Source organism: Eleutherodactylus coqui, chromosome 4 (genome assembly GCF_035609145.1).
Source record: "Eleutherodactylus coqui strain aEleCoq1 chromosome 4, aEleCoq1.hap1, whole genome shotgun sequence".
Taxonomy (NCBI): Eukaryota; Metazoa; Chordata; class Amphibia; order Anura; family Eleutherodactylidae; genus Eleutherodactylus; species Eleutherodactylus coqui.
In genome coordinates, this window is record NC_089840.1 from 83597044 (window position 1) to 83619722 (window position 22679).

General features: G+C 39.8%; 1 protein-coding gene across 1 annotated transcript in view; it reads left to right on the plus strand.

Moving 5' to 3' along the window:
• CNKSR2 (connector enhancer of kinase suppressor of Ras 2) overlaps positions 1–21540 on the plus strand; it is a 372341-nt gene extending 350801 nt beyond the window's left edge. The window contains exons 23-24 of the mRNA XM_066598620.1: positions 7375–7571; positions 21237–21540. Coding sequence (XP_066454717.1) covers positions 7375–7571; positions 21237–21452 — 413 coding nt within the window. The 3' untranslated portion in view covers positions 21453–21540. The remainder of the gene's footprint in view (positions 1–7374; positions 7572–21236) is intronic.
• The last annotated feature ends 1139 nt before the right edge of the window (positions 21541–22679 follow it).

Sequence of the window (22679 nt, forward strand, 5' to 3'; positions counted from 1 at the left end):
GTTTGGTACTGTGTTAGCCAATTGAAAAAATTGCTATTGCGCTGAGCAGTAGGGCAATAAAATGAAATACAGTATTTGTAATTGTGTAAATATTTAGTCATTTTATGTTTATGGGCATGGAGCAGCAAATTCCAAAGCTACTGTATTTGTAATGGATGTTCAATAGAGATGAGCGAGCACCAAAATGCTCGGGTGCTCGTTACTCGAGTCAAACTTCCCGCGATGCTCGAGGGTTCGTTTCGAGTAACGAACCCCATTGATGTCAATGGGCGACCCGAGCATTTTTGTATGGGACCTATGCTCCGCTTAGGTTTTCATTTGTGAAAATCTGGGAAATTCAAGAAAGTGATGGGAACGACACAGAAACGGATAGGGCAGGCGAGGGGCTACATGTTGGGCTGCATCTCAATTTCACAGGTCCCACTATTAAGCCACAATAGCGGCAAGAGTGCCCCCCCCCCCCAACAATTTTTACTTCTGAAAAACCCTCATTAGCAAGGCATACCTTAGCTAAGCACCACACTACCTCCAACAAAGCACAATCACTGCCTGCATGAAACTCCGCTGCCACTTCTCCTGGGTTACATGCTGCCCAACCACCCATTTCAGTAATAGTAGCAGTCAAGACAGGCCCCAGTAACAATTCCAAAGCAGCAGTATAGGGGGAGCACAGTATTAGTTCCATTTTAGTAGTAGTAGCAGTCTATACAGGCCCCAGTAACATATCACTAGCAACAGTATAGGGGGAGCACAGTATTAGTTCCATTTTAGTAGTAGTAGCAGTCTAGACAGGCCCCAGTAACAATTCCAAAGCAGCAGTATAGGGGGGAGCACAGTATTAGTTCCATTTTAGTAGTAGTAGCAGTCTAGACAGGCCCCAATAACATATCACTAGCAGCAGTATAGGGGGAGCACAGTATTAGTTCCATTTCAGTAGCAGTCTAGGGTATTAATGAGCGACTACTACCCCCAGCAGACACGCAGTAAACTGTACACGGTCACAGGATTGGCTGGGTATTAATGAGCGACTACTACCCCCAGCAGACACGCAGTAAACTGAAGACGGTCACAGGCAGCCCAAATATAGTATTTTTTTCCAATTTTTGGGAAAAAGCCCACTGCCTATATAGCCAGTATACCTCTTTCCCTGCCTCACCAGTACTGCCCCTATACTCTGTAAAATGACTGCAGACTGAGGACGCTATGGTCTGCACGCCCGATATACAAAAAAAAATTGCAAAACTGCTAAAAGCAGCCTCAACAGTACTGCACACGGTCAGATGTGGCTCTAAGAAGGACCGTTGGGGTTCTTGAAGACGAAGATAACAGCCTAACACTCTCCCTATAGCAGCTACAGCAGGACGGCACTTACCCTAATATGTCTCAGCGTGCATCTGTGGCGAGCCGCGGCCGGCCCCAGTTTCTATACTCGGGTGTCACCTGATCTCCCCAGCCACTCACTGCAGGGGGGTGGGATAGGGCTGGAACTTCACAGGAGGAAGTTGTAATGCCTTCCCTGTGTTCCTATTGTCCAGAAAATGGTGCAAAATTTTCTGGGAACAAAACTGAAGTGACCCGAACATGGCGTGGTACTCGTCTCGAGTAACGAGCATCTCGAGTACCCTAATACTCGAACGAGCATCAAGCTCGGACGAGTACGCTCGCTCATCTCTAATGTTCAACCATCAATCCATACCTCCTTTTAAGGGAAACTCCTCTTTTAGTCACATGTCCTATATGCATGTCATAGCAATTCCGCTGATTACCAAATTATATTTTACACTCGACGGCTAGGTTTATTTGATTAGGTCTAAAACACAATGAAACTTTTTTAATGGTCATAAGGTCACTTGCAATTTTTTTTCGATGGCAATAGAGGTTGTGATGAATGACACCATGAAGTCCTAGTTAAATGTTTGGAACACAATCTCCAAAATGCCTTATCTTTCTATTCTTTAAAACCACTGTGTATGTCCTGATGTGATGCACTACAAATGTAACCATTGCAGATACAATATCACATATCTCAGATTAGGAATATTTTAGTCTTCACTTCAAATATAGAAATCTGGTATGCAGTTAGGCTGCGAACACTCGTAAAAAGGTTAATTCGACTACTGGTGTAACGGAATGCTGTCTGAGAGTTGTAAATCTAGGCAGCTTAGACAAGATTTTTCAGAATTAGCTTTGGGCTTTCAGTCCTTTTCCTACTTTTATAATCTGTAATCCATACAGGTCACTTCATAGGTTATCCAAAATTAAAAAGTACAATTCTCATTTCAGATATTTGAAAGTTGTGTACCTCAGCTGATTTTTTTTTTTTTCTTTATCCCCGATTCCTAGGATAGGTGATAAGTTCGATCAGTTGAGGTCTCACTGCTGAGACCCCCTACTGATCCTGAAAACTGGATCCCTTCTTATTACTGTGGATTCACTGCACCACCTACAGAGACCTGGGGATTGAATGGAGCATTAGTTACAGATTTGTAAACTGCTTCGTTCATTTCAATTAGACTGGTAGAAATAGCTAGCTTCAGCATTTCCATTGAAGATGAATGGAGCGGTATCGAACATGCGCAGCTATCATTGCATTCAGTCTTCACCTCACTGTGAGCATGCAGTTAGGAGGAGGGGAAAATGGATCCCCAGTTCTCAGAATCAGGTGTAAAAAAACCTAATTGGTGGAGGTTTAACGGCTGAGACTCCACTATCTTATGGATAGGTGATAAAAGCCAATTGTGGTATAACCCCTTTAATGTAAAGTGTTTTAATTGTGCAACAGGTAGTATGTAGATACAACACTTGAATATCTAGAACCCTGTTGACCGACCCTGTCAGTTTCTTCATGTATGGTCCAAGACGTGATGGATTCAAGGTTGCGAAAAGAATGAGGACTACTTGTAATGTCACAATTAGAGATGAGCGAGCATGCTCGGTTAAGGAAATTACTCAAGCGAGCATCTGCATTTTTGAGTAACTGCCTACTCGTCCAAAAAGATTCGGGGGCGGCGGGGGAAAGCAGGGGGAGATCTCTCTCAAGATGGCTTTTGAGCGAATTTTGAGCAATAATCGGTGTGTCTAAATGGGCCTTAACCTAGCGATGTACTAATAGTTATCAGTCTGCACCCTGTCTTGCAACTTCCACCCAGCAATTATAGGTTTATCATGAGTGCTAGCAGTAGCCACTATTGTCCGTGTAATAGCCCCTTTTAAAAGTCCATTCAGAATTGATAATTACACAGCATTGGCTGGAAAACCTACATATGTCAGTCAAACTATTGTCTCATGCCGACAGCCCCAGACGATCTTCACAGTCACTCTTGATCCTGATAAAGGGCATAAAAATAGTATGGTCATAAAGCAATACTCAGTTTCTATCACATGTCAAAAAACTCCTTCCGGGCTCAAACTGATATTTGGACAGATCCCTGGAAGGTATACAGCTTTGTCATCAATGCCAGTCAAGTTAGATATTGTATTTGTAGAATAATTCTCAATTTGTTCGTTTTTCTATGATGTTGGCCAACACTAGAGCATGTAGAAAAAGGTTTTCATGCCTGGAAATTATATTTTTGCAAGGCAAAAGAAAGACTTTGGTTGAAAATAGCTAACAATTCCCTGTATGCAGTTGTGTTGCTCATTTAATTTCTGCATTTGCCATCATCTTTATTATTATGCGAGTGTTGTTGGTTTGTTTCTGTTTGTTTGCTCAATCTACGTAGTGTCTTTACAGATTTACTTTGACTTTTCGTCTTGGTTCCTGTTTTAGTCCTGTGTTCTATATCGGCTGACTTCTAATTCGTTGTCTTCTTGACTTTGTATGGCTCTGCTTTCATTTGTACCTTTGCTGCCTGATCCATGCTTATTTCAAAATGCTTCTGTTTCACATTCTAGTGCAATTTCTCATCACCTCTATTCATATAAAAAGATTTGAATCATTTAGAATTTCTACAAATAAGAACAAGTTACAAAGGCTGTCTGAGATTAGGAAAATCTGTGTCTGCCATTTTCCATGGAAACTACAAGGGGTGGACAAAAATATGGAAACGCCACACAAAATGCATGCCTTAAAATCGGTCTCTACATGTTTTATTGAAATTTGATTTATAATCCCACTTAAGTGGAGGTAATATGACATAGATGCTGCCAGGCAGAAGTGAACATCTGCCCAAGAAACAAAGTTCCATTGGTCAGAGGTTTGAGCCACTCAGCTGCTTTTTCTAGCTGGCTCCCAAAACCACCCAGAGCAGAGCAAGAGGTGAAGTAAACACACATTTGGCAGGGAAGCTCTCAGCCAAGCAGGGGTCAAAAGGACAGCTTAGTGCTAATGGTTAAAAATTCATGCATTTCGTAGGTGTTTCCATATTTTTGTCCACTCCTGTACATCATTCTCATGTCCATGGAGTTCAGCTGCAATACCAGACATGAACATAAGGATTGATGCTGTTTTTTTGTGGGAAACAAAGTATACATTTTTTTCCTCATTTTAGACCTCCTTTTTCAATGCACTTTTATAAATGGCTTTTCCAAACTAGATTTAAAATGTTTTTAAGGAATGAAAAGATGCAATTAGTATCCTATAAGTTAATATAATGTATCAAAGACTATCATACAATAGTAATCTACACCGCAGCACTGCCACAGTCGCCCATGTAATTTACAACAATGCAACGCCCCACTTGGCCACACATGTGGTCTCCATTTTGAAGATCTGCTGTGTGAAAGTGTATAGAGTAGAAGGACTCAAACCTAAAAAATTTGCAAACTTTTTTTTTTTTTGTAAATATTGCCCCAGTAAATGTATGGATCCATTCTTTTTATTACATAAGAAAATATCCATGCAGTCAGTCCACATATTGAACTTTAATAGCTTAGACACATATTACATGTTCAGGTTCTTCAAAGAAAGGAGAAAGATGATCAATGACAAAAACGTGTATTTATATTAAAATGTAAAACCTGAAAGCGCCTCGGGGTGCAAAACGTCTGTGCTCACCTGCTGTGGACACCTGGACCCATAGGGTCTACAGGTGCCTCACCCAAGGTCCTTCAGATAAATGTCAATCTGCTGTTTCCTATGCTGATAGCATCCCCTTGGAAAAGAGGAGTCGGCACGGATAACGGGGACCTCTGGTTGGAGGATATCTCCCGGTATATAGAATAGAAAAAGAAAACAAAAAGTTACAAAAAATCCTGCACCCCTAGGATAGCTGTATAATAATAGTAAATCACCATCCCCTCCTTCAAAGAACGTGTTTGACAATCCACTGGGGAATCGGATGATTTACTGCGATCTATTATCATACGGTTATCCTAGGGGCGCAGGATTTTTGGTAACTTTTTGCTTTCTTTTTCTAAAAAACCGTATACAGTGGATCTGCTCGGAAGTCTCTCTATTTACCTGCACTTCTCCAAACTCTAGACTTCTCCCAGTACACCATTTAAGCCGCTAACACCTTTATTAGGCAGCAGCTAATTATAAATTCTCTTGATGAGCAGTACAAGGTGCCAGATCAAATTAGCAGCTTAATGGCTGCAGTACATTGTCACTGATGAGATTTAAAGCATGTACCAATTAACAATAGAAAAATACAAACAACCCAGGCTGTTAGGAAATGACAGCAGAATTTACTGTTGGCCGCCTCCCAGCCCCGACACATAGCATTCTTCTTGTACACTTCACTACCAGTTTCACACATCATACAATGGAGTAGGCACTTTGTTTTACTGTTTCAAATCCTCATTTCTAAGGAGTGGGTAGAGCATGAGTGATACTTTCTTGATGCCTGTTTGGTTTTTTTTTTCATCAGGATCTTCAATTTGCCTTTTTCTTCAGTAGTTTACACATATTTTTTTTGTTCCCATCACTTTGCTGCAGAGATTTTTTACAGTACATTAGTCTATAACAGCCCGTATCTCCTCTATGTAAACGGGATACATTTTACTGATGGCACGTTAAAAGTGATGGAATAAGTTAATGTTCATACAAGTGACATATACAGAGCATTATTGATGCCCCTTTAAGTAATTATTTTTTATTTCCCACAAACCAGAAATGTTTTTGCCTGTGCTCATTGTGTTTGAAGTCTATTTCACCTTCCGCTTGTCCCATATAAGGGAAAACCTTTCCACCTTAATGCGTTCTTCCTTTTTATGTATTTTTTTTACTATATCATGTTAAGCAGTTTTTTTGGTCAGATTATTTATTCTGTCCAGCCTTTTTACTTACTGCCCGTAGGTTTTGGTCAGATTTATTCTTTTAAAGGGCCACTCTGCTGAAATTTCTTCTCATTCATGATGCAGCTATCCCCAAAGTATATATACGTGAGTTAGCATTACCCTGGTTAGTTATTCCTTTTCATCTGAAACTTTATCCTCAGGTGGTCATGTGATCTCAGTTCTGACGATCTCAGATCTACATGGGTTTATGTGTGAGCTTTGTAGTCAGTTTCTGTGAGGCTGTTACATGAAACTACCACAAGAACTGCCTAGAGGAAGATACAAAATCTCCTGTCAGTTACTGATGATTATCATACAGCTCCTGTCTCACAGTTATAATAGAGGAGATCACAGCTCTTCCTCTTTACTGTATACTTATGCTCTGTAAATTACATAGGTGATTTATAGAAGGTAATGATAATTAGCTAATTATCTAATGCTGCGCTGATGCATCATGGGATTGATTGAAAGGGAAAGCAACATTTACACCATCAAGACAGTACTTGATAAGTATCAGACGGGGCTGCACTGCATGGAAGTGGCTGCAATACACAGAGTATGACAGGCAATTAGGTGAGAGGGCAGGGATGAGAAAAATGTTTTCGCTGGAGTGGCCCTTTTAAGAGAAGTAAATTCAAATTATTTCTTAGGGACAACACAATCCTTATTATCCTGCTATTTGACTTAATGCCGTCGTATACACTTATATTAACCAACACACATAATAGAAACCGTAGTAGTTATAAGAACTATAGCAGAGCTGATTACATAAGTCATAAGTAAATATACAGATATAGGAATTGTTGTGCAACTGTTGGGAACATATGGAGCCAAACCCACCATAATTCTGGCAGTGTTGGCAATCACTCTAAAATAATCACAAAAGATCTAGAAAATAGTAATTCATCGGGTGTAAAGTGTAAAGGTCCCCCAGTAGTAGAACCAATCACCTGGAGTGCTGTGTGTAACACAGCTCTGGACACGTGTTAGTTGGCAAAATTTGCCGACAATGATCTTGATTCGGTATTTTCATGTAAAAAGTTGTTTTTGTAGTGAAAACCTTTTTTAACAAAGTCTTAAAAAAAAAAAAAAAAGTTGCTGGCCTACAGTTTTTCACTAGTTAATGTTGCTGCATTCCTTGTGTTTTCATGCTAGCAGACACTGTAGACGAGAAGCCAGCAGACACATTACAAGATCTCTACAGGGCCCTGGAAAAGGCCAGTTTGTCCCCACTTGGAGAACAGCGACTTTCAACCAAATTGGAGTACAAGAAGTCTTTTATTAAAAGATGTAGTGATCCAGTAGTCAATGAAAAACTTCACAGACTGCGAATTTTGCAAAGCACTTTAAAGGTAGGAAATTAGAAAAAAAAATGTAAGCGAACCTTGGGACTCTTATTAAAATGGCAAGTTTGTTTTTAACCTAGTCCTAAATATAACAAAGACATGCGGGGCAATTTTGTTTCGAAGAGTGCATTGTATTTATCTGTGTGGGAAACATACCTTCAGTTCTTCTTCATCCACATAATTTGGTTTGCAGTACATACTTATGTATATTAAGGTGCAGAATTTTTTTTTAAATCTGGCATGAACTGAATGTGACAAGCGCCGAATCATAGATTGACATAGAAGAGCTCAAACCAATCTCGAGAACCCTCAAGATGGCATCTCAGCCAAGTTCCAATATGAAAATAAGCTATGATCTCAGAGAAGTCTCATCATTTTTTTTCTGATTTTGCTTTTATGTGGTTTTGAATTTTTGCACTCTTTTGCTAAAATCCAAGGCCAGACCACCGGAATGACTGGACTAGTGAGGACTGAACTACAGGAATCTTACTGTTTCGGAGAAATAGAGCAGTTGGGTTGTGACTTAAGCTGGGTAACAAAAAATGCATATCTGGGCGTTCTAAACAAGCACTGTATTTGAGCATAGTTTGTTGGGATATAAAATTGTCATTTTCTTATTGTACTCTTTTATGGCATGAAAGCTCATTTGAGAATTCTGATAATGCTTAATAGTTAAGAATATATCAGTGGTGCCCTAAATATTCCTTAAAGGGGTTGTAACTCTTCTCATTTATATATAGGATAGGTGATCAAAGTGTGATCGGGGAGGAAGGGGGTAGGGGGGAGTTCACCACTGAAACCCCCACCATTCCTATGAATGGGGTTCCCGTTTACTGCACGCCCTGCAGTAAGGAGGAGATTGGAACAGCTGTTGTGCATCCACTGGGCCGCTCCATTCATTGTCAGTGGGACTGCCAGAAATAGCCAAACACTTATACTCTGCTAATTTCCATCAGCTCCATTGAAATGAATCAAACGGCGGCCACACGTTTGGCAACCATTCAGTCTGAGACACTGCAGATGGGGGGCGTCAAGTAGAGTGTCAAGAGGAGGACACGGAACCCCTGTTCTCGGATTTGGTGAGGGTCTCAGCAGTGAGACTCCACCAATCAGACTTTTATCACCTAGCCAAAGGATTGGTGATAGAAGTCTATTTTGGTACAACCCCTTTAAGTACAATGGCAAGCCATATTCCATAATATTATGAATGTTCCTCTTATCTGTTCCCATTGGCTCTGCCTGCTGACTAATTCACTTTATGAATGGCCCCGAGGGGGACTTGGGTGAGTGACAACATCAAGCCCATTTCTGGCTTTGAGCAGACATTTTAAAGCCTTCTCAGCACTTGGCCCCACAATCTAACCTGAATATCTTTACTGCACTGACATTAATTATTATAATGTAGAAGTCAATGAAATGAAATATCGATCTGAAAGAGTCAGTTAATCTTTAATTCCAACTAGAACTGCATTTTAATTGCTGATTGTAAAATCATATGAAAACAGAATAAATCATAATCCTATTACAATGTGCCAATGCAAACCACAATACTTCTTCCTGTCCACATATAGTTTTCATTCTTTACAATGTGAGTAATAAGGCAGTAGGAAGGTAGGGTTTTTTTCTCATTTAAATGTTTTTTGTTACAACCCCTTCATTACCTATCCATAGGATAAGTGATAAAAGTGTTACCAGTGGGCGCCTCGCTGCTGACGGGGCCTCACACCAAGAGGCCATTACTTTACTTTACTCTAGACCTACGGCAACCCCCACAGTGATTATGAAATTGAATGGATAAGCAGTTGCGACTCCATTCATTGTCAATGGCACTGCTTGAGATGGCCAAGTAAAAGTGCTTGGCTATTTCCATGCGTCCCATTAAAATTAATGGAGTAACATCTACGCTAGTTGGCCACCAGTCCATTCAGTCTGATGTCACTTCGGGTGGCTGTGGAGGGCCTGCAGTGACTCCAAGAGAGGGTCATGAGACCTGCGTTCTCTGGATCACACTTTCCTAGGTTTCCTATTTGATGTAATGTATTCAGTCTTGGCACCTTTATTATCGATCAAGGATGAACATTGTATATAAAGGGTATGCTGATTATGGACAATACATTTGGCTAGTTCTGTAAATTCTATAGAACTTGATAAAAAGTTGTATATGTATAGGCAGTTCTCTACTGTTGTGGCTACTGCAGGCTGTGTTCTGTAGCCTGTTGGGAGTCATAGGAGCCCTGCCTGTCCTTCAGGTTGACTCATACAGCATTATAAGCTGCTCGGAAGTTGTGTTTGATTGGTGTAGACAGAAATATAAAGGCAATTTCTTTCCAACCTCGTATAGTATCCTATGCAGCTACCTACTCCATCTACTCTTCATGCTGTCCCTCCTACAATTACATATATTAGAGCGCTACATTCTGGGAATTTTCTTAGCACACAGTATGTGCTGAATGTAGAATGCAAATGCAATAGTAAGATACCCTAACTTGCACGTAAAGTATTTAAAGGGTTCCACTTAGGACAATCCTTTTACTTTAGAAGGATCCTCTGACTATATCATTATCATAGGGTGTCTGTTTGGACTCCTAATGATCAGGTTTTATCTGCGGCAGAATGCAGAAGCAAATGTTCAAGTCCCCTGTCATGCCACCACTGCCAAAATGGTGCCCATAGAGATCACAAGACTGTCTCTGTAATAGTCAGATGTTTGGATCAATGAGGTCACAGAAATATATTTGACAATTCTGATTTTGTAAAGCCAAAAACCCCTTTCACCCCTTCTCACTGCAGCCTTTTTTTGCCTTCATTTTTATTATATCCACTTTCAAAGAAATGACAGCTTTATTTTGTCCGGGCCACATGTGGGCTTCTTTTTGCAATATAAGTTGTAGTTTTCAATAGTACCATATAAATATTAGAAAACACAAATTTCTAAGTGGGGGGAAATTGGAAAAACTAAATTGTGCTTTTTTGAGGAGTGGGGTTTTTACAGCGCCCACGGTGGTGGTAAAATGACATGTTCTGTTTATTATGTGGGTCAGTCCAATTACGGTAATAGAAAATTTATACCGTTATTTAGGTTGGAGTATTTAAAAAACACGAAATTCCTTTTACAAAAATGCCATTTCTGACTCCCATAACTTTTATTATTTTCCACTTGTTGGCCATATTAGGTTTTGTTTTCTGTGCGATCATATGTAGTTTCTATTGGAACTATTTTGAGGTACTTACGTCTCTTTGATAGCTTCTTATTCAAGTTTTATTTTTCCCTGGGAGACGGCATGATTAAAAAATGCGCAAATTTGCTATTACTTACTGCAGTATTGCAGAATATTGTACATTTAATATCTTCCTATTCCCTTCTACCTATTAAGAAAATCCATGGCAGGCATGGGGACCTTTACAAGGCATCAGGCTGCCATAGTAACTAAACAGTACTCTGCGATCTTGCCATGGGGAGGGGGAATTCGAGAGACAGAGAAAGCCCCTCCCTATTTTAGGCCCTTCCAATGCCACTGTCAGTGACATCCAAGTCGTTAAACAACTGGGTTCAAAGTTACCTCTGGTTCCAACCGTTGCGGCCAGGTTTTAGTTGCCAAAGAGAGCCAGCACCTCCCACATATGAAGCAAGCTCGACTCCTGAGCCCGCGCATTGCACTAATGGTCGATATCCACCGTGCATGTAGGGTGAATGTTGGGAAGGGGTTAAAGGAGTGCTTCCTCACTTATGTATCTTACCTTGGTTACTATTCCAATTTTTACACTATATTTGCAGTGTATTTGCAATGAGCAATGTTATTTTTGATGCAGAAACCAAGTATGTATTTGACAATCATGTATAGTATTTAACGTAATTGGTGACTCATGGAAGTTGAGAAATTGCTGCTTTTTAAACCTGGAGTAAAGGCCCATTTAGACACAACTATTGTTGCTCAAGAGTCGCTCAAAAGCCATCTTTTGAGCGATAATCATTGTGTCTAAACACGCTGCCATCATGCACTAATCGCTCATCGGTGATTTCTAGCAAGCTAGAAATCATTGATGACTCTTATCAGTGCCACTCGCTGATTTTCTCAGCAGGCGGCACTGATAGTATTCTTTTAGCTGGTATCCCCCTGGCAGTTCTCAGCAGGATACTAGCTGAAAGCTCTGAGAAGAATGCAGCTGTTTGCATATACAAAACAGCTGCTTTGTTCTTGGAGCTATCGCGGCAGTATACCGCTCCGCCTGCATTAAGTCTTAAAGGGGTTGTCCCGCGCCGAAACGGGTTTTTTTTTTTTTCAACCCCCCCCCCCCCCCCGTTCGGCGCGAGACAACCCCTGATGCAGGGACCTAAAGAAAGCTTACCGGAGCGCTTACCTTAATCCCCGCGCTCCGGTGACTTCTATACTTACCGGTGAAGATGGCCGCCGGGATCCTCTTCCTCCGTGGACCGCAGCTCTTCTGTGCGGTCCATTGCCGATTCCAGCCTCCTGATTGGCTGGAATCGGCACGTGACGGGGCGGAGCTACACGGAGCTACACGGAGCCCCATAGAGAACAGGAGAAGACCTGGACTGCGCAAGCGCGGCTAATTTGGCCATCGGAGGGCGAAAATTAGTCGGCTCCATGGGAACGAGGACGCTAGCAACGGAGCAGGTAAGTATAAAACTTTTTATAACTTCTGTATGGCTCATAATTAATGCACAATGTACATTACAAAGTGCATTATTATGGCCATACAGAAGTGTATAGACCCACTTGCTGCCGCGGGACAACCCCTTTAAGTAGCTAGTTAGCTACTTAGAGTTATGCAAAGATGATCGCTCAAAACTGTCACTCAAACTGTCATTTCAGTGATTATCTTTCAGTGTAAATGGGCCTTAAAGCATATGATGTCAATCGGCTGCTTCTAAGGCCAGCAGAATATTGTCATGTATCAAAAAGCATAGACTCATGGCACAAGGACAGGACACTACCACTTTGCAAAGCATTGGTGGGGCTTCATCTAGAATTTGCATTCTAGTTCTGGACAACAGTTCATAGAAAGTATACCCCGGATTTAGTAAAGGTAGAGACGAGCAACAAAACTGATTAGAGGCCTGGAGGATCTTGATTATGAGGACAGATTAAAAGAATTAAAAATAGTCTTGAGAAAATAAGTCTAAGGGGGACGGGGGGGGGGGGGGGGGGGGGGGATATGATCTGTATAAGTAAAAAAAAAATGGTGTTTGCAAAAAATGTGGTGAAAATCTCTTCCATGTAAAATCCCCTTCAAGGCAAAGGAGTGCTCCCTCCATCTGCAGGTGAAAAGGTTCAGTCTCTAGAAGCGACAAGCCTTCTTTACCATAAGAGCTATGAATCTGTTGTGGCATAGTCGCCTCAGGAGCTGCTCACAGCAGAAATAGTTGATCGCTTCAAAAAAGACTTAGATGATTTCTTACTTAGAAGAAAATATTATTAATGCACATGGAAATGCCGAGAAGTTTTGTTTCCCATCCCTCGGTTGACCTTAATATACATATGTCTTATTCTCAACCATACTAGCTATGTAATTATGTGCTTATATGCCCATTATTTTTGAGTGAAAGGTTTTTCACAAATCATCACTTTTGAGTGATTTCTGCACACATAGAATGATCTACAGACGATTATTTTTATAAAGTGCACTAAAAAAGAGATTGCTTATTCAGCACGCTCATACATATGCATATATTATTCAGTAGAGACGGAAATGGAAAGCTCGGGTAGGTTGATGGTGCATTTGTTTAAAAAAAATAGAGGTTTGTGCAGAAACTGGCATGGAGGGAACCTCAATCATCACTTTTAAATATTTGGTCATAGCTAGCCATCTTTGTACCACCAAGCCTAATGTCAAAAGAATGTAACTATGTATGAGTGTTCTTAGTGGTTACTAGAATCATGAGCAATGTGTTCATCAACGACAACGTAGGTCAAAAAGTGCTTGGTGTATGATGTAGGGGCCTACCAGCCACTAGATGGAAATCCACCACTACTTCCGGTGGCGTCAAGATACACTAATACCAGAGGATTTCACTTCAACTTCCCTCTTTTTGAACGCAATTCTATTTGCTTGCTTGGGTGGCTTTGTAGGCAGATGTCTGAGCATTGACAACTCTCATTCAGCTTCAGGGTAGAGAGGCCACTTGGCCTAGACTCTTACAGGGTCTTCTGGCTAAAAGGGCCAGGATGTAGTTTGAGGGGCCCTTATTCTTTTGGATAGGGTTTACGATACATTGCGTCCGTGTACATTTCTTTTTTCTGCAACACTTGGATATAAGAAGACAATTTTACTTACTAACAGTAATCTCATTAAAGAACACTAAATTCGGCATTTCAACTGTGCAGCTGATGTATATGATATACTGTAATTTAGCAAACTCTGGGTACTAAAATTTTACAGTAAGCTTTGGTAGTATTTCTGAGTATCTGATATACTTTTACGATTCTGTAGTGTAAATGACAAAAACAGACTATTTTTAAAGGGGTTTTCCAGGCAAATTCTATTGATCACCTATCCTTAGAATAGGTCATCAATAGTTAATCACGGAGACGGGCCGATTGTCTTTCTGTTAGTGCAGCTGGGTGGGACGTCATTATCAGTGTTGGAGGTGGAAGTGTCAGAGGGCTTAACTCTCATTGGAAGCACTGCCTTCTAGTACACTTCCACATCCAACTCCGACGTCTGAAGCAGAAGTGCTAGAAATGTAATAGGAGGCAGCGCTTCCATTGATTTCATTGGGAGTTAAGCCCTCTTTTACCCGTCTGCCTCAAACACCAACAACAGCGTCCAGCCCTGCAATGTCCAGCCCTACAGTGACAGCAGGCCAGGCGATCAGCTGATCATCAGGGATCCTCAACGGTATTCCCTGACAACTAACTATTGATGACCTAGGTAGGTTAATTTTATTTTATTAAGACCTCATATTATGTTTTTGTGACCTGCCTGACATGGGACAACTGTCAGGCGCATAAGCGCACGATAGTCGTTCAGGCGAATGGCCAGGATCGCTCTGGCCCACCTGCCTCCATTCACAGTATGCAAGAGTCACTCAAACATTGAACTGCTCCTGTTTACACGGCCCATCAGTTGCTTGGCTTTTAGCAGAGCAAAACAGATGAGCAATTTCTCATTCAGTGCCCTGTCGACAGTTGCATGTACACTGCATGATTATCACCTGAATTTGCTGTTTCCAGCGAGAATTCAGGCGATAATCACCCCATATAAAGTAACCTTAAAGATGTTCATGCTCAACCAAATGTTGGATTTGCTGACTATACAGAAGAAAAAAAGTTCAAAGAGTTGGGTGTCAATTAGTCCAAACTTTTTGGGTTGTTTCCAATTAAAGTTATTGCTTGTGTGATAAAAAATAAAATTGTCATCTATCTGTACACTATTGTACTATAATTTGCCTCCCCTGTTCTATTGAGTAGAATATGCAAATCAGTGGGCTAAGGTGGTATATGTTTTCCCAATTACAATATTTAAACATTTTTAGAGCCAATGAGTTAGTTGCCGACTCTGGATTTTATTGAAAGAAGATATTCTAGAATGTCCTGATTTCTGAAGTTTCTGCCTTTTACTCAGTGTTTGTAATCAATGTTAATGGGTGCTTGGCCAGGTCAGTTCAATAAATGCAGAAGCCAACACCCCAAATGGAGCATTTACAGTTAATTTCCATAAACCAAAGTTTTGGATGTCTTAACTGATATCGGTAAACTGCAGATTTTATGACCTTTTGCAGTGCTGTCTTCTAGATTTACCATGTGCTGAAATTGTAAGGGACAGATCAAGTTTAGATTACACGACGCATAAATTATGAGTGTGCTCTTGACCTTGGAAAGCAAAGTCTTGTGAGGCTACAGGAGTCATTTGAAGATGTAAGACTATCTAGTAAGTTATACTGAAGGCACTGGGCAGGAGGTTCATTGTCATTTAGCAAATATTATATTGGTTTCTAGATTAGATTTTATGTTGTACACTTAAAAACGAGATACTAGCAGTCGCCCACCACCTAGACAACAGAACGTGGAGTGGAATTCTGTGGTATCTTCACATAGTTTGAATCTCAATATTAAATAATGTACTTATCACGTCTTTAAGATGGCGGCATGAAAACACCAAGTTTGCACTTTTAAAATGTATAATCACTGGTCATTGATATTCCTCGCACTCTAGCTTCTCACAGTCCTATCACTGCTGGGAACCTACATCCTGATTGTATATCGTATATAAATATAAGCAGGAAAGCGCCCCTATGCACAGAAAACAGATTTACCTGGCCCTGGGCGGGGACCCCCGTGAAAGGGGTTAACTCACTCAGCACCTGCAGTCCAAGTGTACTTATAGATATCTGAAGTAATCCCTGGTCCTCTGCTGATAAATAAGGTTTAGGTGGCAGCAGGAGGCACCCGACACTCCTGGGTGGAGGGGTAATAATCCAAAGAGCAAGCTAAAACTGCCTAGACAGTCTGAACAACTCCCGCGCTCCAAACTTCTATATATCCAAAAAGTGTTTTAATAACCCACCAAGGGGAAATATACCATAATCCAAAATGACACCTAAAAATAATAAACTTGGATATGGTGGAAAATCTCACCCATTAACCAGATGACAATACGTACAATAGTCCAATGTTGCAACGTGTTTCTGCGCTTATAGCGCCTTTCTCAACCATTAGGAAACTCTTCACATTATTACATATATATACCCGATAAGAAATAATCACCTCTATCTTGTTGTTGCATGGAGCTTGACCGGATGTTCGCCGCCGGATGTCACAGGGGCGACAGCCCACCGTGGCCATCCCCACCTTCCCATGGAGCACATTGTGCGCTCCATCATCTGTGCCCGTGTACAGCGAGGTCAGCGCTATGTCACATGGAACGCATTTTGCGTTTCAGCTTGTGCACATGCACAAACCAATGTCGTCCACGGAGAGGTGGACGTCTGGTTGAACGCACCCTGTGCTCCACTCACTGCGGCAGTACAGGCCAAATAAAATTAAAACGTAATCACAATAATGCACAATAATACATATTAAACAAATCTAAAGCAATAGATCATTGATTAAAAAACACACAATAAAAACATAAATTGGAACCCTGATGGTGATCCAATCAATATCTAAAGAGCATCTTTGGTAAGGACTAAAGACACATAATTCATAATGTATACACAGTTATAAATGGTTAACTGCAATTAAATCAGGGGGATGAAAAATCATATTAGGAGTGAAAAATGGATAATAAATAAATTAATAAATTTATGTACACCTAAAACAACCTCACTCTAAAAAGGCAGGAATTGGACATCATACATTCAAATAAATGGTGAATAATAACCAAGGAACTATTTACTAAATGATTTCTTAGATACATATAAAAAAAATATATAAAAAATAAAAAAAACGAGGATAATGCAGCATAGTAGATATGTCTAAAACTTCTCTAAGACTTAATTTAGCCCATTAGGTACCAAAGTGTTGAGCCTAAATATCCAGCATATCTCCTTCGTTTTAAGCTGCTTGAAGGACTTTGATACCACTAATTCGAGATGGGTAACCCAAAGCTGTGATGAATGTTTATCATGGCCATGTAGAAAGTGATGAGACACACTGTTTAATAAAACCATGTTTATTAAGTTGCACCCTTAATGTATTGGTGGTTCGGCCCACATATTTTAGGTCACATGGACATTCTAATAAATATATAACATAAACTGAACTACATGTCATATGATGTCACAAATTTATAGTTTTTTCGTCCAAATCTATTCTTACCTCTGTTCTCCCATGACAGACTTGTGCACAGCACTTGCATCTTTCAGATTTACACCTGTAGGTACCTACTGGTAGCGTGGTTGTAGTTGATGCTATATGATTTAATGGTTTTTAATGGAGACAAGATGGCGCCATGATATTCTTCAATGTTTTGTCCGACAAAAAATCAGATTAGGTTTTTTGGAAATCTTGGTGTGCAAAAATGGATCTTTAGTCAATATTCCCCAGTGTTTTGCCACAATTTTTCTAATCTCACCATGGTGTGTGCTATAGTTGGTGATAAAGGAAGCCCTATAAGCGGATAAATTAGTGCATACAGTTTTGTGGGTTTTTTTGCTCTTTATTTTTAGTATCATATATCAATGCTTTCAAATACGCCGAATTTATCAACGTTGGTGGATAACCTTTTTTTCCTGAATCTATCTTTCAGGATATTAGCCTGCTCTTTAAAAGCATCGATAGAAGAACAATTCCGTCTAATCCTGACAAATTGACTAAACGGTATATTTAGCTTCCACTTCTTCTCATGACAGCTGTAGAAGTCTAAATAACTGTTAGTCTACTGTTTTAAAATGGATCCTTGGATGGATATTCCCTTCTCTACACTATAGCTCCAAATCTAAAAATGTAACTTGGGTTTGACTAATTTCCCCTGTAAACTCTAAATTATAATTATTTTTATTTACTGTATATCCTCAAGTATAAGCCTACTTTTTCAGCACCTTTTTTTGTGCTGAAAAAGCTCCTCTCAGCGTATACTCGAGTCAGGGAAGGCTTAAAAAAAAACCCTCCATACTCACCTCACAGCCAGGGTCTGTATCTCCAGTGGCGGTGCGGCAGGCTGCTTGAATTCTCTCGGTTGTCATCCCCCACCGTCCTCTTTGCCAGGCTCTGTCATCCCCCGCCGTCAGCGCTGTGTAAGTAAGAGCTGTGATTGGATGGAGCGTCATCCAATCACAGACGGTGCTTGATCATTCACAGCCAATCAAGATGCTTTAGAATTCTCCCCGCTGTCATCTCCCTGCTCTACTTTCAAATCCCCTGCCGTCCGCGCTGTGTAAGTAAGCGCTGTGATTGGATCGAGCGCCAGCTGTGATTGGCTGGTGCTCAATCGAATCACAGCGCTTACTTACACAACACTGACAGAGCCGAGCAGAGAGGACGGCGGGGGATGACAGCGGGGAGAATTCAAGCAGCTTGTCGCACAGACAGACGCCGGCTGGGAGGTGAGTATGGAGGGGTTGTTTTTACCTAGTATATACTCGAGTCAATAAGTTTTCCCAGTTTTTTGTGGTGAAACTTATTTTCTCGGCTTATACTCGGGTCGGCTAATACTCGAATATAAGTATACGTATATCCATAATGAATGATTTAGTTCTCCTTTTTTTTCCTTTCAATATTAGTAAAACATCATCAATGAAACCTCTAAAGAATATGATATGGGGATAAATAAAATGCTTAGCCTTGAACGCTCCTATGTATAAATTTGCATAGCATGGGGCAGATTTGGTCCCCATTGCTGTGCCTTGTGTTTGCACATAAAATTGACCCTCAAAATTAAAATAATTAAAATTTAGTTTTTGTTTGCTCTTTTGATTGTGTATCGGGATTAGTAGGTGGCAAATGTGGGGTATCCCAGTACTTGTATCAAGATGGTTCTACAGCCCTGTGTTCAAACCGCTCCAGCTCTTCTCCGACAAATAATAATATGATGGGTGCAAGTTACATATCCTTTTGTTGTCCAGTTAAGTCCACTTAAGACTCACAGGCGTAACTATAGGGGGTGCAGAGCGTGCGGTCGGTCGCACTTGGCCCAGGAGCCCTGGGGGCCCATAAAGTCTCTCTTTCCCGTATTTCAAACCAATACTATTAACAAAGCTTTATAGTTGGGGGCGCAGTTCCAGATTTTGTACTGGGGCCCAGCAGCTTCAAGTTACGCCTCTGACTTAAGTTACACTGTTAAAATTTTTATTCCACATGCATTTCAAGCAAACTTCGCTTCTTCCTCAGTGGCTATTAGTCCTCCATTAAACGTCACCATATTTAACCCCTTCTGAGTTGTATAAAAACTTTGAACTGGATTTGTGGAATTGCATTCATTAATACGATTTTCTGTCATCCCTAAAACATAGTATGAATCAGCTCACACATATAAGAGTATATGATCTAAATATATGCAAATAAATAATATGATATATAAAATTAAAAAATACAAATATTAAAGTATATTAAAATACATAAAGCACCTGCAACGGAACTACCTCCAAAAAAGCCAAAATTTCCAACTCTACATTTAGTCCTCTTGGGATTTACAACTCGAACTCAAAGATCATTTTAAACTCTGCCCCTGACATCTTAGCCATAAAATTTCCTCCCTGCCAATCGTTTTTTAAATTAGGTTTTATACTATGTATGGCTGAGAAAACCAGTCCCCCCCCCCCCCCCCCCTCAGATCACAATTATGATAATCTCTGAAATGTCGTGATATTGTGCGTTTTATTGTAAGCATTTTTATATTAATGCCTTCAGCAATTCTTCTTTTAAAGGCTTAGCTGTCCTACTAATATACTGTCGTCGACAAGGACACTTATATATATATATATATATATATATATATATATATATATATATATATATATATATATATATATATATATATATATATATATATATATATATATATATATAGTTCTCACTACCACAGGTGAGAAACTCCCTGATATTAAATTGATAGTCATTGACCCTGGACTTAACAATTACCCTTCTCCTCTGTAGACTAGTTATTTCATAATTTACACGTCTCTGTTCCCTTCTCTGAGAAAACTCTCCAAGGCCATATAAACCTGGACTTCTGCAGTCAGCTACTGAGTGCTTCCTGCTCAGTGCCGGCCTTATAAGGTAACTCGGTGCATAAATGCATAAAACGCATGCAAACACGGGCAAGAGGTTGAGTTCTAGAGAAAATGCTAAAGTGGAGAAGAAATATTATCTCAATAACCATAAGATCACAGTAAATGTGCTCTTCTGGCGGGGAACCCATATTATCTGTTGCTATATTGATGCTTAAAACCCTGAATCAAAAATTGCATTGCAAAGGGTTAGTACATTTGTTTAATCTGGAGGCACCTCCATGCGCCAAATGAAAAATCTATTCCAGTTAGGAGCTGGAGTTGGTTTTTGGTATAATCTACACCAGTTTTTGGTGTAGATTATGAAACAGAGAGAGGCTGTGTATGACCATTTCCTCTAAAGCCAGGCCCCACCTATTTTTACAAAGTGGCATACAAGTCCCAAAAGTCATAGGTTTGAAATATTGTGACTTTTGTACTCCAGAATTCTATCATTCAGGGGTTGATAAATAGGCCTCTTTATGTCTTCCTCACGCAGCATAGTTGTCTTCATAGGGTAACACCTTTGGAAATAGAAGTCATCGCCATCAATCAACTGATCGCCACAGGAATCAGCTGTTATTGCTAGGTGGTCGATACAATTGGATGAATAGATGACCATGTGAGGCATGGACAGTTCCCCACTAGGGTTGTGGCTTCTTTATGTAGCAGTTCTCTCTTCTTTCTTATAGATGGGGGTCCTGAGTGGGGAACCGATCTCTACAATATAATTTCCATATAACCTGGTAGGCCATCTGGAACCAGGTTGTCAATTTTAATTAAGCCATGCTGATCTTGGTTTTCCACATCCTACCACAGACATTGAGGGAAGGTTGAGAAAGCCATTAGGAGCTCAATGTGTGAAGAAATTGCTTAAGACTTCACTCAAATTTGTATTTAGTTTAGGGGTTTTCCTTTAAGTTAACATGAACCTTGAAGTGGTTTTAAATATGACATTAAAAAAAAAATAACTTTGTCTGATTTTTCTTTTTTTTTTTCAGGCCAAAGAAGGAGAAGTAGCTATTATTGATAAGATTCTGGAAAATCCAGATTTGACATCTAAAGACTTTCAAGAATGGAAGCAACTATATCTTGACCTTTTTTTGGACATCTGTCAAAAAAGTGACATAAAAGACTGTGAAAGCGTTTCTTCGGAAGTGGATGCTCTTATTCAGTCGTTATCTCTGACACATTCTTATATTGAAACGCATGTATAATTGTTGTACCCTCGACTCGAAATCATGGAAATTTTTTCTAACCGAAATTCTGAATATGCGAAGTCTGGTAATATATCTATATTTTAATGTTGCTGACCTATGTGGCGTAAGCATTATATTGCCGAGATGCCATTGTCTTATTTTGGCATTTGTAATTTTTTAATGCTATCAGTGCTCTGCTTTGTGTTATTTTTGTGGTAAAACAAAATGAATAAATAATATGTATTAAATATGTTGGTCAAGCTTAGGGCTTTATATTGGAAGCAAACTAACTTTTCTATGACATGCAAATTATTTCTGGGGAAAAATATACTGTTTGGCAAAAGACAAAAATGTGTTTGGCAAAAGACAATATAATTTTTTATAACCACGTAAATAAATATATATATATAGAAATTGTAATAATTGCCTCAGATAGAAAATATGAAATGCTGCAGTTGTATTTTTTTTTCTTTTGGAGTATAAGAGTAAATTGTATAAAGGCATTCAATGAGATTTATAGTACAAATTGGTTACTGTTACTGTTAAATAGAATATTCTTTTAGGCTCTGTTCACAATAGCATTGTGGATTTCGTTCACAACATGTCGGATCCATAGCCAACTTACAATGCATCGTTTTGACTTACAATGGGGTCTTTTAGTGTTTTTTTTGTCAGGGTCCAATGTTGTGATGGCAAAAAAGCGCATTGTGTAACACTGTATAAAAAATACTGGAACCCTTGACGGAAACGGCATAACCCCCAAAAGTGAATGCGCCTTAATGTGAAGATACTCTGGGAAATCTATTTGTCTCTACAACACTAGCCATACTACACATGGATAAAACTATATGAGTGCCAGAATATTTCGTATTGCTAGAAGTCTACCTCCTGAATGATGTCCCATCTTTTTGAAGTGTTTTCCATAGTTGACGGCGCTGCATACAATGAAGATGGATTGCTTATCGTGTGACTAACTTCTTGTACAACTTTAGATTATAAATTATTTAGAAAAACAAGAGTCAATGAGTAGCTCACTGCATTTACTTGTGTTGGTTCAGGTGACAAGTGCAATGGTGTCTATGTATACCCCGTATGCTAAAAATCTAAAAGCGCAAAAAAAAAAAAACTGGCATTCTAATCTCCTCAATGGACACTCCTATAATAAAATATTCATCATCATCTGAGAGTGGAAAATACTAATATCATTAATTAGACTCAAATCGTAACATAAGAAGTATAGATAAT